Source organism: Alligator mississippiensis, chromosome 12, assembly GCF_030867095.1.
Source record: "Alligator mississippiensis isolate rAllMis1 chromosome 12, rAllMis1, whole genome shotgun sequence".
In the NCBI taxonomy this organism is placed as follows: domain Eukaryota; kingdom Metazoa; phylum Chordata; order Crocodylia; family Alligatoridae; genus Alligator; species Alligator mississippiensis.
Window position 1 is genome coordinate 2730549 of NC_081835.1, and position 15443 is coordinate 2745991.

At 41.1% G+C, this 15443-nt stretch overlaps 1 protein-coding gene across 7 annotated transcripts in view; it reads left to right on the plus strand.

The window, feature by feature from the left end:
- Positions 1 to 4775: 4775 nt before the first annotated feature.
- The window catches only part of CEP15 (centrosomal protein 15), a 44959-nt gene continuing 34291 nt past the window's right edge, over positions 4776 to 15443 (plus strand). For 3 of the 7 annotated variants that reach the window (XM_059715934.1, XM_006267003.4, XM_019499682.2), the window contains exons 1-5: positions 5440 to 5540; positions 6764 to 6843; positions 7605 to 7728; positions 13390 to 13464; positions 14883 to 14993. In XM_059715934.1, coding sequence (XP_059571917.1) covers positions 6791 to 6843; positions 7605 to 7728; positions 13390 to 13464; positions 14883 to 14993 — 363 coding nt within the window. In that variant the 5' untranslated portion in view covers positions 5440 to 5540; positions 6764 to 6790. Of the gene's footprint in view, positions 5044 to 5390; positions 5562 to 6413; positions 6533 to 6763; positions 6844 to 7604; positions 7729 to 13389; positions 13465 to 14882; positions 14994 to 15443 lie in introns of those variants that run through there. The other 4 variants (XM_059715933.1, XM_019499683.2, XM_019499684.2 and 1 more) reach the window with 4 other exon arrangements.

A 15443-nucleotide genomic window follows, 5' to 3' on the forward strand; every position in this document is an offset into this window, starting at 1 on the left:
CAACTGACTTGGTATGCACACTGTGTTAATGCACCTCAGCATGTAGATATGTCCCTAAATCGCCTTAATGCACATTAGGCAAATGCACATTAAGTTTAGGCCCACATAAAACCATGTGTAGACATGCTTAGAGAGTATTAGGACTGAGGTGATTAGAATATGAGACTTAATCTAACTATTCATAGAGTATCAAAGCGCTCACTCGGATGCTAACAGAGAACATAGACCTAAGCACCAATGATTGTGGCACTTATAGTCAATGGTCCGTTTCTGTTTAACTTATTAATTGGATATTTTCATTAGCTTAGTGGGACTAACTTCTTACGTGCAGAAAGCAAGCACTATTTAGCCCACAGTGGTAAACTAAGCATTGTTTACAAGATGCAAGCTAAATATCGGCATCATCCCACATGCTTCAAAATATGAATACAGAATGGAGGATCTCCAAGTATTTGTTTTTATTGTTTCTCCTGTGTTCAGTTTAGGGAAAACAGACAACAGGAGTTGTTTGAAATAAAGCTATAATTTACAGTCCTAACATGCTGAGAAGTGAATAAATCTAAGCTAATTACTGTAAATAGTTTCTATAATTACTTGTGAAACATTTTACTACCTGTACATCTGTTAAATTCAGTTGAGGCCTATAGATTTTTATTTTTCTTTTAGAGGGAAGACCTAATGCCATTACTCAAGGGACAGACCATTTACTGAAGTCCTCATGCACAGCTAGCTTTTTCCTAGAAATAGAAAGTACCTGGTAGGTCACATATGGCATCCCTGTAAATATACAGACTGAGCCTTCCAGTGGGGTGTCTTAAACTTTGTTCAGTCAAACTCAACATTTCCAAGTCGATTCAACCTCTCTTCTTGGGAAACTGTTCCACAGCCTAAAAGATCTTAAAGTCAGATTTTCCTAATGTTCAGCCTGAATTTTCCTTTGCTAAAACTTCATGCTCTTAAGTGGGTTGCTTAGTTCTACCTGAGACACACAGTGAAATACTTTTAGCCTTGAATTTAACCTGATGTGAACCATGACAACTTTGGGATAAAGTGCCTGATTCTGGCTCCCTGCATGCTAGAGAGCAAGTGGAAAGCAGGAGTAAGCAGCCTCCTGTGCATAATTCTGCTTCACCTTGGAGCCCTTTTGCTTACCTTGTATTCTACAACTATGTACAACCACTGTAAATTAGAGCAGCTTCATGCATAACTACATACTCCTTATAAGTCAGATCCTGAAAAGTAAGCTGTTTCCTGTTAGGCCAGTCCTTGTGCAGGTTGCTGAAATGCTACAGATCATTATCCATTCTTACAGATGATGGGGAGAAATGACAAAATCCAAGATGAAAGCCACAAGCTGGTATGATAGGATTTCATGGATCTTACAAAGTCCCACAGGCCTGATACATTTTAAAAGTGACAGCACTGTAGAAATGCATATGGACAGATAGATGTTTGGCATCCACCAAGATATTGAGCTACTATAGCAACAGAGGTGTACAGTCCCAATGGGGAAGAGAGAAGGAAGGAGGAAAAAAAAGTTATCAGAAAACAAGATATCTAAAATATTTAGATATTAAATAAATAGGGATCAAAATGCTTTAAGCAGCTTTTTAAAGTGGGGGTATATATATATATATATATATATATATATATGTGTGTGTGTGTGTGTGTGTGTGTATATATATAAATAAAACATTTTAAATGCTTTTCCTTTGCAAATCTCTCTTATTTGGAAATCCAAATACATAAAGACATTTCTATTTTTAAAAGGTGACATATGGTACAAATTGGTATTGGTAAATAAAAGCACATAAAACTAAACTGCACTATGTTAAATGTTAGTAAAAATGACAAAATAAAATACTAGCTATATAAACTGTGCACAGGTGTGTACCGTATCACAAGCAAAAAAACATATCTTGCAATTATAGGCCTACACTATTTATTTCACTTGCCTGTAATTACATTTTATACATGTTTGTTTAGTAATATCCATCCAAGACATAATTTTGAGAATATAATTAACTGCACGTTAGAACAGAATGTGTTTTACTATTTTTGCCTTACAGTTAAAAACCTGGGTCTTTTGTTGTGTTTAACTGCCACCTAGTGTTAAAATGATGCAGTTTCTCCCCTAAAAGCTGATTTTTAACTGCATTTTAAAAGACAACCCATGGGTGGAGAGAAAACAGCGCCAAAATGTTCAGATGTAGGTGCCTAAAGTCAAGCACCTTAATCCACATTGTGGCACCAGTTGACTTCAATATAAGCACCAATGAAACTATCACAGCAATAAATAGAGTGCTCAGAACTGTTTACAATGCTGGACTGTAAGTACTGATGGCTTTACAGGTTCACATTATTTTTAGTGTTTAACCTGTTCTATTTTATAAAAAATTATCAATTTTCTAATTTGAATACATTATTTTTCATCTAGCATGGAAGTAAGCATGTCCATTGTGCTAGAAGTGTTTTCTAGATATGAATATTCCCATGGACACCCATTAATATTTACACCTAACCTATAACATTCAAAAGAAAACGTTAAATGGCAAGTCAGTGACTGACTGACTCTCTCACTCTGGAGTGGTGTTTATCAAAATGGGGTCCCCTGCAGTAAACTTTTACATGGTATGCAAGAGTATGGAAAAAGAAAGCAGTAAAAAAGAAATATGCATGGCAGGAAAAATAAAATGAAGAACTACTCTATACTATATCTTAGGTTGTTGGAGAGGGTACATACAGTGTGCTTAGCCTCATCCCAAGTGTTACTGTTTTCATTACCCATAACAGGATAATAAGGGATATGCAACACTATAACAAACTTAAAAAAGAGGATCATAACCCCAAAAAGTATGAGAATTGGTAGCTCAGACATGTGAATGGGTGGAGAAGCTTGCAATTCTGCCAGCCATATGCAGAGCATTTTAGTTCCAGGCCTTCTATCTGATGCCAGTTAATTGCCCGAAACCTGTAATGTGTAGAGCAGGTCCAAGAGGGCAAACTTTATGTAAAAGATACCAAATACTTTAAAACGTATCAATGTTTAGTCTTGTGATTTCATGAAAAGAGGGCCAAAGAGGACAAGCTTTCTGCAAAAGATATCAGATACTTTAAAACTTATCAGTGTTTAATATTGTGATTTCATGAAGGATAATAGAAAAAATTGCAGAGAAGCAAATGTGGTAATCTAAAGAAAATACAGTGCAGCACAAGACTCATCAAGGTACTCAAGCAGGTATCTAACCTGAAGCAAGTGAGTAGTCCCATTAAAGTCACTGGGATTAAAGCTTTTAAATTAGCTCTGTGCATAAGTACCTTGCTCAACTGGAGCAAAGAGACCTCAGTTCATATGTCTGCCCTGAGAGACTGCAGCAGAGATTTTTTGCAGGTGCAATGATCTGTCCATTTAGAGCAGTTTGCAGCTTGCTAATTGTTACTAATAGCTTTCTTTTTATAGGAAACGGCTTCATAATTTAATCTAAGTATGGGTTAGGTTGTACTCTGGATGAAAAAGAGCATTAACGCTGAAAAATCCAAATATCCAGCATGAAAGAACATTTGGATCCGCTATAAACTGAAAGAACGATTTCCCCCTAATATAAAATAATAATTAGGAAAACATGATTTCCACCTTGTTTCTCTGGCTGTGACACTTAACGAGAACAGCATCTGTAGCTTGAGCAACATTCCCTTTGCATTCTTTCTGTGCACAGCATGTTTAAAATGAGCTTTTTTAAACCCAAGTTCTGTTTGTCAGCATTCTCTCTGAAAAATCCTTAAACACTACCACAAAGAAGGATCACTGCCACCTAAGGAAGAAAACTGGTATAGCTGAAAGCAGAAAAAAAGATGCAGAACTCTGCGGCCCTCATCCAGCTCCCATTGAATTCAGTGGGAGTTTTGCCACTGGCATAATGAGAGAACTGCTCGGACTCTCACTCCCCCCCAAATAAGTTATTCAAAGGTCGTCAGCTAAATTCAAGTGACAGAGATGCAAAAGCCGTTTAAATTATGCACGAACTACACTTGTTCCAGAATGCTGTAATAGACCTGGGCAAGTTGACAACTGCCTTAAAGGACTCCTACTTAATTACTTGTTATAGAGCAAATTAATGCAGGTTTGTTGTCGAAGTACTCATTCGCAGAATGAACAACCAAGCAAGAGGTAGCGAGAGCTGAGAAGTCACGAGAAAAGAAACTTCTGACGTGCAGTAAGAAAGGCCAGTGATGGGACGCCTTCAAGAAAGGGATCGGAGAACATATCAAAAGACACTGGGAAAACAAGCTCTTTCCATTGTCCAGACCAACTTTAGAAACTACTTGCAGCTGGAAGCGCGAGTGAATCCAGCAGGCAACAATCAGGAAGGAGCGAGCTTTGAAACGGTGCTTGGTTAAGTCTGGTTTCGACGCACAAAAGAAATGGGGGTTATATTGAGCCTTTAAAAACAGGGTGCTTATTCTGATCGCTGACGCTTGGATTCTAGCGACATGGGGTCAGCCTCTGTAATTAGTTTTAAATATATTTTAACAGCTCGGGACAGATTCAGCTCTTGGCTGTAACAGGCGCGCTCTTCCAGATGGGTAAACTCCTGCGAACGCGTGCTCAAAATCCGTCCGGCGAGCGGCGGCGATGCCTACGACGCAACTTGGCACTTCTGTCGATAAATAAATAACGGTGCGCCGCAGAAATAACGACAAGGTGCTTTGGCTGAATCTGATTATCTTTTATTAGATCGACTTAAATAGCCAGAAAAAGATATTTAAGCAAGTTTTCGGGTTTAAAAACCCTTCGTCAGGTTGAGGATTTCTGATATACAGATGCATCCCGCGGTCATTAAGATAGACGATTAGAGTCTGTGAGCGCGAATGGCCACAAGTAACAACGTCCTTGATGATTTCCTCAGGGAGGGAAGATGCCACCCTTGCATCGGACCCCGCCACGCCTCAAGCGAGCCCCTTTTCGGAAGAGGAAGGGGTCTCTTGGGCTTGTGCGATCGTGCAAATCGTTCAAAGGACGGGGTGGTGGCTTCTGGCAACCAGGTAAGGAGACCTGTGGGGACGACAAGCTGAGAGAGTAACTGTGGTGGGCTGAGGGGAGGCTCTGAGACCAACTGTCCCTCAGATATCGTGTTTCTACCCCTCAGGGAAGGCTGTACTGCCTTTTGCACGGGGAGCCGCCACTCAGGCCCGCTCCTGGGGCCAGGCCTGCACACAGCTGGCACTGAGGGGCAGCACTGCGTGAGGGGGCGGAGCCTATGACTGAGGGCGCCCCTCCCTGCTTCCAACGGTCAACCGACTCAGTCCAACGGTCCGTGGAGCCCCGCCCCCTCCCGTGATTGGTTCGCGCCCGCCTTCTCCCCCAATCACAATGGCGGCGGGGGAGGGAGCGGGTTGAGCCCGCCCGCTCGGCGGAGGGACCAATGGCGGGCCGGCGTCCCGCGTCGCGTGAGCAGGGGGCGGGCATGGACGGAGGAAGGGGAGGTGAGCGGACGAGCCGAAAAGGCCGCTGCGTGCGGGGGGGCGGCTCCGCCCTGGAGGTAGTCGCCTTTCTGCTGATGGTATCTCCCAACCATGCGTGGGGTGGTACAGTCCCCCCTCCCTGCTCCCCCCCGCTTCCCCGCAGTGGTACAGCCGCGGGGGCTCGGCCTCTATGGCAAAGGCCGGAGCTCCGCCCCCCCCCCCCCACTGCCGGGGGTGGGGGGGGGCAGAGACACGTGTGCGCACGCGCACTGCTGCCCCCTGCCTGGCTCTGCGCAGCACCCTTTACACACGTGTGCATGCACATGCATTGCCTTGCTCTGCACAGCACCCGTCACACCCACCTCAGCATCTTGCACACACACACCTTGCTCTGCACCACGCACCTCAGCATCACACACACATTCACCCATTGCTCCCTGCCTTGCTTGGCACACTGCCCCTCACACCCCTCAGCATCTTGCACGTACGCACGTGTGTACACCAGCACGCACTCCATTGCTGCCTACCTTGCTTTGCACAGCACCCCTCACACCCACCACAGCATCTCACATGCATGTGCACACATACATGCACACACACACACACACACCATTGTTTTCTATCTGCACAGCACTGTTCACACCCACTTCAGCATGCCACACACGCACACGCCACTTCCTCCTGCCACGCCTGGCACAATGCCCCTCACACCCATCTTGGCCCTTTCGTGCCTCCCTCTCACAGCACGTGCCTGAATATCTGTGGACCAGTTGTTTGCACTCCCTCCCTTTTGGGGGGAGGCTGTTCAGACCCCCCCCTTCCCCCCCCCCCTTTGAATGGATGGGATGTTGAGGTCTCACCCCCAAAAAAGAGAGAGTGAATACTACTCTTTTAAATGATTACTTGTGTAGATTTGGGAGCCCTTTGCACATGCGGACGGCTGTAAAAACGCACCTTTCACGGGCCTGGAACCCGAAAATCGAGCCTCGGTTCTCCTCTGCGTAAAATGAGGGCAGCGAGACTTACTTGAAAGCTGTTATGAGAATGAATTAGGAATGCGTGAAGCACGGTGCGTGTAAAGGGTCGTCGTGTTTTTCCAGAAATCAACTGTTGTTTGTTTTTTTTTTCTTTGTAAAAAAGAAAGAGAAATGGTGTTGTTTGCCCCTGGCCTCTCCTTAAGTCTGCCATGTTGCAGTCTCACATGCTTGAAAGGGAAGCGTTCGTGTCTGTTTTGAGAGGAAAAAAAAAAAAAAAAAACACAAAACCCTATTTTTTAACCTCCCTTTGTTTCCCTTCATAGCATGGCAAACTTGACAAGTGACAAAAGATGGCATCCTACTTAGCAAAAGAAGTTCAGCTTGCTAGAAGACATGAAGAGATGTAAGTGCTTTCAAGACTGTAGCCTCTATCATAACAACTTCTTGTGATCTTGCCAGAGCTCTCAAGATAGGCAGGACTGGGATATTTGCATTGGAGTGGGGGGAGTGCTATTGTTTTTAGCAGGAGCCTGGTGTTTCAGGAGGTGGCACTCTTCCCCTGTAAAGTACTGAACGCGTGTCCCAGCTTGCCACTAAGGGATCTGCTCTGCAAAAGCTTGCAACTTTCAGAGGAGCTGTGTATCTGAGGTCTTGGCTGTTAACTTCAATATTCCCACTAAATTTTAGCACAGGTAGAGTAATTAGAGCCTGCCAGTCTAAACGCCATTTGAAGCTTTTTGTTATGTATGCTCATGGTACTGACTTCTAAAATATAAGTGCATCACTGCTGCATTGTGAGCTTACTGTGTGAAGAGTATACCTAATGACAGTGATTTAGGAAAAATGTCTATGCACTGACAATTAGCAGGGGTAAGTGCCATGACCAAGCCATGCCAGTCCACCCTGTCATCCCTCTTTTGAGAAATTCGGTGCTTGGAAGCTGCTTAGTGCACGAGGACCCCTGGTTGCCGCAGCATGGCGGCCTCCCTGCAAGAGAGCCAAGCGGGGGTGTTTGCCTGTACCTTTTGCTTCCTTCAGCACTCCCACCCAGGAGCAGGCTTAATTAGGCCCATAATTTTGAGAGAACTGAGTAAGGTAAAAAGGTTATTTTCTAGCTACTGAGCAAAATGTTCTACCCACTTACCAAAATGTTTTTCTTTGTAGACTGTCTCAGAGATCAGTATTGCTACAGCAGATGGAGAATCATCTAGGAAACAAGGAGACTGAAAAGACATGGCAAGCACAAGCAGCTGATGCAGCTTATAAAAGAAATGCAGCACTTTTAAATGTAAGTTTCTGTGACTACCAGAAGTCACACGGTAAAACAGAGGCATTACATAGACTTGAGGACAGAAATGTTTGCATTATACATTTCAGATGAGTTTTAGTACCTTAGTACCTTAAAGTCCCCTTCTGGAACTTGTGCAGTAATTTCATAACTCTTCATAACCTGGGAGCATCACTAACTCCTGCCTTGCCTGTGAAAGCCTTGGTGGCAGAGGCTGCCATTTTACTTCCAGCATGAACGGAGGTAGGTATAAGACTAGTATTTTTTTGTCAGTTAAAAGTACTCCAGCAACTGCTCTGTCCTAAGTTGAGGTTGACTTGACTCACAGTAGCCTTTAACCATGATTTAAGACACTGGGTTATGATTGGAGACAGTGTTGAACAATCCATACACTAGCAGCCTTTATTAGGAACTGTCAGCTCATTATGGGTGAATACCAAATTAAATTGTGGGAAAAAAAGTCCTGTGCGGGTCTGAGAAAGTGGGCAGTTGCTTGAGAAAGCTTATGCATTTCTGGATGAGTTAGTCTGTAACCCAAGATGCCACCCTGCCCTACCATCTGCTTGACTTCAGACTAACGTGACTACCTCCCTCCCTCTCCTGAAAGAAGCATGGGATGATTTCAAGAGGCAGTCTTGTACCGGGTGTTGTTGGCCCCCACTGTAGGGGATACATCAGTGACAGTAGTGTTTCTGCCCTAGATAATTTCCGAAAAGACTTGGCCAATATATGTGAATGTAATGAAAGTTTGAGGGCTCTGCAAACGGAGGTCCTTGCCACCAGGCAAATTATTTGGGCACTTGTCTGGATAACCTCAGTCATTCTAGTCTGCATTTTTTTTCCTAAAAGGCTCTCTGGGTGATAGAGAGTAGCAGAGTGTCTAAGGTACATAAAATATAAAGTATATACGAGTAATCTTCAGGCTCTGGTGACTGATACACCTCATACTAAATCCTTGTAATGGCTAGGTCGTGCAGCAGATGCTTCTTTGATTCTTTCCAGAGGTATTTCAGTCGTGTGGAGTTCCTTGTCCTACTTGAGGTTTCTTCCACAGCTGCACGCCCAGTCCGACAAGGTCTTTCTTCACAAACTTTGCTGCAACATGTCTAGCCAGTTATCTGGAGCAAACTAAGTGATTAGAAAGTCATCCATTTTTTGGTTTCTTTTGGTACAGAATTGGTAGATTTTATTGTAGAAACAACCATTTAAAAAGACCGAGACTTTTACTGTGGGAAGATTTAAAACTCTAGCATTATGTCAAGACCTATATGATATGATACAAAGTGGTCCTCTGTTTATTATATATCTGTTCTGTATCCATTGGGGATGTCTGCCTGACAGCCAAATTCACCTCTTCTACGCACCTTTGTTAAGCCACATTGCTTAGATTCAATCTCAAGACCAGAATCAACCTTTGGCTGATAACACGGTCCTTCCTTCCACTTAGAAGTGTTTTGTTTTTGAAATGTTTCTGATTGTTTAAAAGAAAGATTGTGTTATTCCTTTCTTTCCTTTCTGAATCTAAAACATAATAAAGGCACACAAATATTTATTGTTGCCATTCCATTCTGCTTGTTGTTTTTCTACTGTGTTTTGCCTTATCTTGTTTAGTGACACTGTGTATTTGTTTTATAGAGACATCCCTGAAGCATTTTAGTTTCCAAGGGTAGAAACCTGTCACTGTTATCTTTGGAAATGGGAAAATTATTTCTCTTTAATCATTATTATTATCAAAACATGTTATGACAGATTACCCACTCTGCTCTTTTCGGAGTTGAGGTTTCTGTAACCTTCCTGCACATTTTTCAGTTGGGTACAAATTGAAGTATTTCTGATTCTCCCTTTAGATGAGTAGGCAATTGAAGATGCATGTTTGTGCTGAAGAAAGGGTATTCATATGATCCTGCATAAACGGGTGTGTAAGGTAATGTTGAGGGATTGCAGGTCCAGTGGCACCCCAGAGCCCTCTCTAGCTGCTATGGAGGGGGTGTGGTGCTGTTTTATTACATGGCATGGGGTTTTTTTTTGCCTCTATAGACCCTTTGCATTCCACTTCTCTAAGCCTGAATACTCAGGCTTTGTGCCAGTGCCGCAAATTTTATTTCTTGGATTCTCTCCGAATAAGTATCCTTTTTCATAGGCATTTTAGGAACACAATCCAAACGAGCACTTGCTTTGTGACAAGCTTAATAAAATTGGGTTATATTAGTGCATGCTAAAACAAAAGATCATTATAAGAGTAAATGTTCATGATATCTTAAACCTATAGCAAAAATATTTACTGACTTGCAGTTATGCATTTGCCATCTCCTATCGCATCCCTCAAAATAGTATCTCTTAAGTGCCAAAAACATTAGTGTTCACAAAAGAAATAAAAGCATAATATACTCTTGAGAACAAATAGTCTGGCAGGACAAAGCAGCATAAAAAGTCTAGTTCTATTAATTTTATACTAGCTTTAACAAGCATGCAATAGTGCAGATGCTTTCTGATAACAAAATAAAACAGGAAAGAGATCCGCATAGAATAATATATGAGAACCTTGAAAACAAGGCTCAGATTTATGTGCCAGCTTCAGAATATTGTTCCTGATACCAAGCACTGTACATTTCACAGTTACCATGTGGGGAGTTGTTGATTTGGCCTACTCAAAAACACACGGACGTGATGAAGTGTTATTTTTTATTTGCATTTTTCCCTAGGTTTAAACAAAATTAATTCACTTGTGTTGAGTTATGTGAGCATGGAGAAAAGGCACTTACCTTTTCTACGTCAGATGAAATTATGTGCTCAGACACCTCCAAAATGGATACAGCCGAAAACTTCAAATTTAGCTTGTGTTATGTATATTAAGCAAGAAAAAAAAATAAAATTTGAATCAGATTACTTTAAAGTAATCAATGTTGAATTCAGAACTTCCACAAAAATCATCAACATAATTTTTCTAACCTACTTAAAAGGGGCATTGTTAGGATATTTTTTATTAAAGCACATTTCCATTAAGATCATATCTTATTAACAGGACACATGTCCAATCTGTCTTAGTTTGTGCGAGCAAATAAAAAAAAAGCAGTGAAAATTAATAATAAACCAAGGTGATGTTGGCTTGTTATTTTCTAGTTTTTACATTTCAGAAGAGTGCTGAAAAGTTTCCTTCGTGAATGCTGTGGGCATAATGCTTGTCTCTGAAAACTTAGCCACATTACCCACATGTAATACTTCCATTGCTTGTTATTTGTAAGCCTTAATGTATCACTGTACCATAAAATGCAGGATGTGGGATGTAGCAAAGTTAGCATTTAGCAGAAAATTTGGATCAGGTTCTACTCTCATTTACAGAGGTATAAATCTAGGGTGACTGGTTTAAATGGAATTTTTCTGAGGTCTTACTAGTGTTAGTGACAGCTGAATTTGGCCCCTTAAAAGTAATGCATGTGTAATGACTTCCATTTTACCTCAGGGAAAGGACTTAAACATTTTTTTCTTCCTGCCCTGACAGTTGTATCCAAAGTGTTTATAAATAGACAACTGCTTACTATCCTAGATTCACTTTCCAAAGATATTTGAACTGCTGGCTTGAAATGAGAGGTTTAGAAAGGAGAAATCCACAACACCATATTTAAAAAAAAGCCCAAACTGGCAGGTCCACCTCCTACCCATGAGCAACATGCAAAGGTCCCAAAGCCCAAACTGGCAGGTCCACCTCCTACCCATGAGCAACATGCAAAGGTCCCACCTGATCTTTTAGTTATCTCCGTTTTTGATTTGTCCCTCCCTTCCCTCCCCCCCCCCCCAAGGCATGCTGTACCTTCCAGCACAATTTATTTCACTGTCATTAAATCAGTATTCTGAATGACAATCGACTGCAAAATACGCAAACTGGAGTGGAGCAACAAGAAGACGCATCTGATATCTAGGCCATGCCAATGTGACCTTCTTCACTAAGCATATCTGTACAACTGGTGTTTCTCTTGCCTAAAAGTAATTTGTTTCCTACCATCAGAAACATCTCTGGAAAAATTAGGTACTGGTAAATACAAAAATAGTGAACTTGGTCTGGATTACCCCTTCTTATGAAAATACTTTTAGGAGAATGTTATAGTGGAGATAATTTCTGTGAGGGAAAGGCGAAAATGTGCTGTGATATAACAGCCCAGATAGATGGGAGTAAATGAAGACTGATTCAACTTTTCACCCCCATCCCTGTTTATAAGGGGTTTTTTTGGTTTTGGTTTCTTGGGCTTAGGTTGTGCTACCCACTCATGATCTGGGAATGAGACGCATCAGTCTGCATTCCTTTAGTCTATGCTTACTACCCATTGCAGGGTTTAAATGAGAAAGCACCTTATGCCATCCTTCTACAGACATCCAGTAGCTATCTCAAACCGGCACTGGGCTCACTGATGATACATGAGAAAGGAAAAAAAAAGGATTGGAAGATGATTGCAATCCTATTGCCTTCCATCTACACACAATATACTTACGTTATAAAAACAGTCTAAGTAAAAAGGAATATATAAGCATTCATTTTAAATAAAGATGAACACATTATATCTTTTTTTGAAATTAAGAACTTGAGCTTTAAAGCAAAAATAATTTTTTTTTAAATCAATTTCTACACTCATTTTGGATCAGATTGTGCAACCCTTACTTATGTAGAGTAGTGTAAGTCTGGTAGCTCACATGTGAGTAATCCTGTTTGGTCTCTTCTCCAGAATCTTACTCTTCTTCTGAGTTGCAGTTGTGTTGAATATTTGGGAAGTCCCTGGAGGGAATTTCCTTTCTCATTTAGTTTTTATGTTGTACACTTCACACCCGCTCTCTGCTCCCAACTCTGCCATCTGGCATACTTTCCTCCCCCCTCCACTCTGTTCAGCTTTGGCTTCTTCACACCCAACTCCCACGCCCCTTTCCATATCTTTTTGTTTGCCCTGCTCTCAAATCTCTTCAGTGTTTGGACATAGAATTAAACCCAGAAGAAAGGGCCATCACTTCAGGGAGTTTTTTCCAATTGTGCGTAGGCCTTCTTGAACCCAGCACATGTCCACTGGACAAGTGGAAGCCCACGCACAGAAATTATAAGAAAGCAAAAAGAAGTGCATTCTCAGCTGAGTTTGAATGTCTGTTGAACAGCTTGCTGCGGCTCTACATTTTTGGTGCACATGTTATGCATGCATATTAGCAAGTCATCTTTGTCTTGGGAGTAAAGATCTCTAACACTATTTGTGTAGTTACTTTACAGTAGGTGGAATGCATGCTTGAGTTCATGTACATGACATTGAGGAAGCCACTTGGCTTTTTCTGTATCATTGTAAATTATGTAGAATATAGTTTAAATGTAAATTACCCTGGTGGTGGTTGGAAAGATTACATAATGCTTTTTTATAACATGCCACTTTATGCCACTGATGTGGCAATGGAAGATATTCTTACATCCAGAAAGTGCGACAAGATCTTACAGAGACTCCAGGGCATCAGTTTTGTAAGTGAAACTTAAAGGCTTCAGGAGTTACGGCTAAACAGATCTTCCATTTCTAGGGTTGTCAATTCAGCACTTAGTTCTCGGGGAACCAAGTTCATTTAAAAGTTCATTTAAAAGAAAATAAAGTCTGTGCTACCTGCTAATATCACCTGTGTAAAACAAAGATTACTGTGTCACAGGATATTGAAGCTGTAGAAAAGAAACTGCAAGCAAGAGCACATCAGCTTCCACATCCTGATATTGTTAAGTTAGAAGTAAGTCGTAAAACTCTATTCTTCAATTTGCTGTATATCAAATCTTACTGTTTTCCCCCTGAAGCATGCTCTTAGTGAAAATAATTGATTTTAAAATCCAGTGACTGGTATAGCCACAGGTCTGTGTACTGTGCAGCAAGCTGAATCTAAATTCTGAGGCAAGGTCTGTGTAGATTCTTCAGCATGCTAGTGGAAATTCGGGTTCAGATACATAAAAACCTTCATTTAAAAAATAAAGGAATACGAAAGTAAATTCATCAGTAATCACAATAGCTTTTATGGTGTTTTACATTATTGCAATTGATTTATTTTATACTGTCTTCTCTAGGCTATATATTATCATCTATAGGTTTGGGAGTCAAAATTCCATTTAGTCATACATCTTGAATCTGTTGTTTCAAGCTGTCTAGGAATTTTGGGTGATACCAGTTTTGGGTCACACTTGGATCATGTGTTTAGGATGTTTCTGTCCAAATACAATGACTAAAACAGCTTAAACTAGAGCACTAAATAAAGGTGATTGCTGCCAGGTACTGTTCCCTACTCTCATGACTATTCTTGTGTGGTGTGTTGCTGTTGGGGGGGGGGGGGGGGGCATTAATTATTATTATCCAGTTAACAGTCAAATGTAAATACAGAAAAAGTCTAGAAACATGACTTCCATCCTTCCAAGTGAGGTCATAGCCGCTTGACTTCCGAATCGTGCTCACAGTCAGTTTTGCAGTGACTCAGTTTCAATGGAAGAGTGGAGATTTCCCCCCCACATTTTCCCTCAAGCAGATTGGCCCATAGTCTGATGGCTTAGGGTACCCTCCTAGGAGGTGGGAGATGTGAGTTTGGACCTCCTCATACTGAGGAAGCTACTGAACACAGGTCTCTTAGTTTCTAAGCAAAAGCTCTAGCTGCTAGGTTTCAGTTTATGTATGGATTTATTACCTGCAGCACTGAGCGCAAATACTATTTTTATTTGGATAATTGCTGAACCCTCTAATGCTTTCTGTTTATAGTATTAATCTCCAAATATATTTTTGCCTCGGATATAAAACATCACTAAATTAGGATTTTAATATTAATATTCAAAACCGAGGAACTGTCAGGTTGCTATTTATAAAAAATGTACTACAGTTCCACAAAATGAACCACTATGAAGAATTCCTATTCTTACTCATCGGCCACAAGAGGGCATATTCAGTCACTCCATAACTTACACTGGAAAGTGAAATCCTGCCAGCAACTATTGTACTGTGTAGTTGAGGGATCTGAAATTTAATATTCACGTGGTATGGCCTTTTTCTTAATTGCCTCACACGTAAGACAACATTTACTAACACACTGCATGTGTATATTTTTTATGAGAAATTGGTTTAGATTAGATTCTGAATCAAAGTTTAAATTGCTTTTTGTTATATCTTTCCTAGACCGTCTATTGGGCATCAGTTGAAGAAGCTCTTCCCAAGTGGGAGCAGTTTCTGTTAGGAAGAGCACAAACTCCTGTTGGTTTTAAGAAAATGAATCCTACGAAACAGAACGTAAGTCACCCAAAGGGAGAAGCAGAACTGGAAAACAAAACAGATAGTCTCCTGGCTTAATTGGACAAAATAGTCTGCTAAAGCAATGGAGTACTGGGTCATTAAATTCAAGTTTAAATTGTAGATGAAAGTGAATCATATCTGATAGTTTGTTTTCATTTGTGTATCTATGTGGACTTGTTCAGCTAAACCTTAGTCTTTTAGCTGAAAAAGGTTATAATAATACTGCTTGTGGTGAGAGAAACAATACTACTTGAACATGTTGTTTGGCTCAGAAATGAGGGAAAATGGTGTATGAGAGCCCAGCAAGAACAATCACCTCTTCAAGATGGAAAGAATTATCGGTTACTTGTAATCCTTCCTCATTACATTTTAAGTGACTTGTTTAAATTAATCTAGATTCATATCCCTCCTTGCCTCAGCCTCTGCCTCTGTGCCTTGGAGGGATCT